General features: G+C 35.3%; 1 protein-coding gene across 1 annotated transcript in view; it reads right to left on the reverse strand.

Moving 5' to 3' along the window:
• Positions 1–2,086, reverse strand: part of LOC105627224 (protein kinase C, brain isozyme) — a 65,706-nt gene that overhangs the window by 1,025 nt on the left and 62,595 nt on the right. Inside the window, exons 10-12 of the mRNA XM_012208511.1 lie at positions 1,455–1,546; positions 820–1,021; positions 177–365 (exon numbers count right to left, since the gene is read on the reverse strand). Of these exons, the coding sequence (XP_012063901.1) occupies positions 177–365; positions 820–1,021; positions 1,455–1,546 (483 nt within the window). The remainder of the gene's footprint in view (positions 1–176; positions 366–819; positions 1,022–1,454; positions 1,547–2,086) is intronic.

Below are 2,086 nucleotides of genomic sequence, written 5' to 3' on the forward strand. Positions count from 1 at the left end.
TAATATATTAATAAATTTAAGTACTCTCTCTCTCTCTATCTCTATCTCTCTCTCTCTCTCTCTCTCTCTCTCTCTCTCTTTCTCCTCCCCCCTTTCTCTGTTTCTATGTATAAATGTTTAAACGTACTTCAATCCAGGAAGCTGTAAAGATAACGAATTAAAGAAAATACGCGTACCGCTTTACAAACTTCTTTGGCTTCTTTAGACAAACTCTTCGGATAACTGACATTGTGATCCGTAATCGCAGAAAAAAGTTCATCTTCGTCTTCGCCGTCAAATGGTGGCTGACCTACTAACATCTCATAGAGTAATACACCGTAAGCCCACCAGTCCACAGATTTCCCGTAAGGTTGATATAGGATAATCTGCGCAAAGATAAGAAACTCTAACAGATAAGACAGTACTAAAAAGTTCCAGCTTCACTTATTAAATATACCAGAATTGGCAAAAATATACAACGCATTTCTTGCGATTATTAAAAATAAATTTTATCATGACATAGTAAAAGTTTTGTGCTATTATATTTTTCAAAAAGAAAGATTTCTGAAAAAGTTTCAAGAGCAAAAATAAGTAATATAGATATCTATATAGTTCAGTTTTAAATTGATTGTTCAAGAACAGAAAACTTTAATTTGAGACTTAGAGTTACTTAGGTACGGAATGTTGAAATTACAAAAGTTATAAGAGAAGATTATTTTCCTGCATATTTCTGTCAAGGAAAAATTGATTTGAAATTTCGCAAGAAACGACATTACATATCCATCATTCACGTTCCAATTTGCAACATCTTGTCTACGCAAAATTTGTTTAAACATTCACCTCGGGCGCTATGTAATCAGGCGTGCCGCAGAAAGTCTTGGTAGTCTTGTCACCAGTAATGCCTTCCTTACACATGCCAAAGTCCGCGATTTTTATATGACCGTCCTGATCTAGCAAGACATTATCAAGCTTGAGGTCGCGGTAGACGATGCCACGCGAGTGCAAGTAGAACAAACCGATCGCTATTTCGGATGAGTAAAATCTGTAAATGTGGAGAGCAGGATGTGAAACGTCAAGGTCGATAATCATCGGTAAATTAATCACAATCAGTCATAGTTCTAATTGTAGAATGAATTGAAGAATGAAAAAACTGCAAAATATTGCGCTGTAACTTCGAAATAAAATAATCGCAACATTACAGTCGCGATTAACGAGTAAAAATTAAGGTCACGATGGTGATGATGTGGCGAAGCCACGCGTGATATGTCCGCCTCGACGAGACACATCTCCCGGGTACAATCGGTTTTCATTTCGTATTCGAAACGTGATGAGAAAGTTCGACAACGTGAATCGCTCGAGAGTTCCCGTCCTCGGCGTTCCTATGTCGTCGTCGTCTCTCACGGCGCTTTAATAGAGTTAAGGATATCGATCCGTAAGTTAAAGCGGAGCATGTTCATGAACACTAAAATACTCACACTGCCACAGGCTCTTTAAATTTGCCACACTGCTGTATTTGGTACATCAGATCGCCGCCGTTCACGTATTCCATCACGAAGTACAGGCGATCCTACAGCGGAAAGCAGAAAGCGAATCTTTGTAAGCCGCAAGCAAGTATTTCAGTTAATCTTTCATTTTGCATCGTTCATATAAGAGAGCTTGTATGCTCTTTTACTGTTCCTTATTGGGGAAATTTTAATAGAAAATTTAACAAAAGCGTATTATTCCGTTTTAATAACGTTTGAATCAAACTTGGAAAAAGATGAATGGATAAGAGAGTACCATTATTTCGTAATATATAAAATAAATTTTGAAATTTTCATAATCTTAAATTAATGGAGTCTTACAATAATTTTTTGAATTATTGTAAGTATTTTAATATTTTTTCTAAAAGTTATATAATAAAAAGATTTTAGATGTATATAAAAGATAAAAATAAATTAATTAAACGGTTGTACGTACAATTTATATAATATTTATCTAATTGGTCGGTTGCACTAATATTACTTTGACTTTAAGCGAAACTTAAAATTCTCTCTGTCTTGTTTTAAAGCAAAAAAGAGACAGAGAGAGAGAGAGAGAGAGAGAGAGAGAGAGAGAGAGTAGTTAC

This window comes from Atta cephalotes (genome assembly GCF_000143395.1).
Source record: "Atta cephalotes unplaced genomic scaffold scaffold00008, whole genome shotgun sequence".
Lineage (NCBI taxonomy): Eukaryota > Metazoa > Arthropoda > Insecta > Hymenoptera > Formicidae > Atta > Atta cephalotes.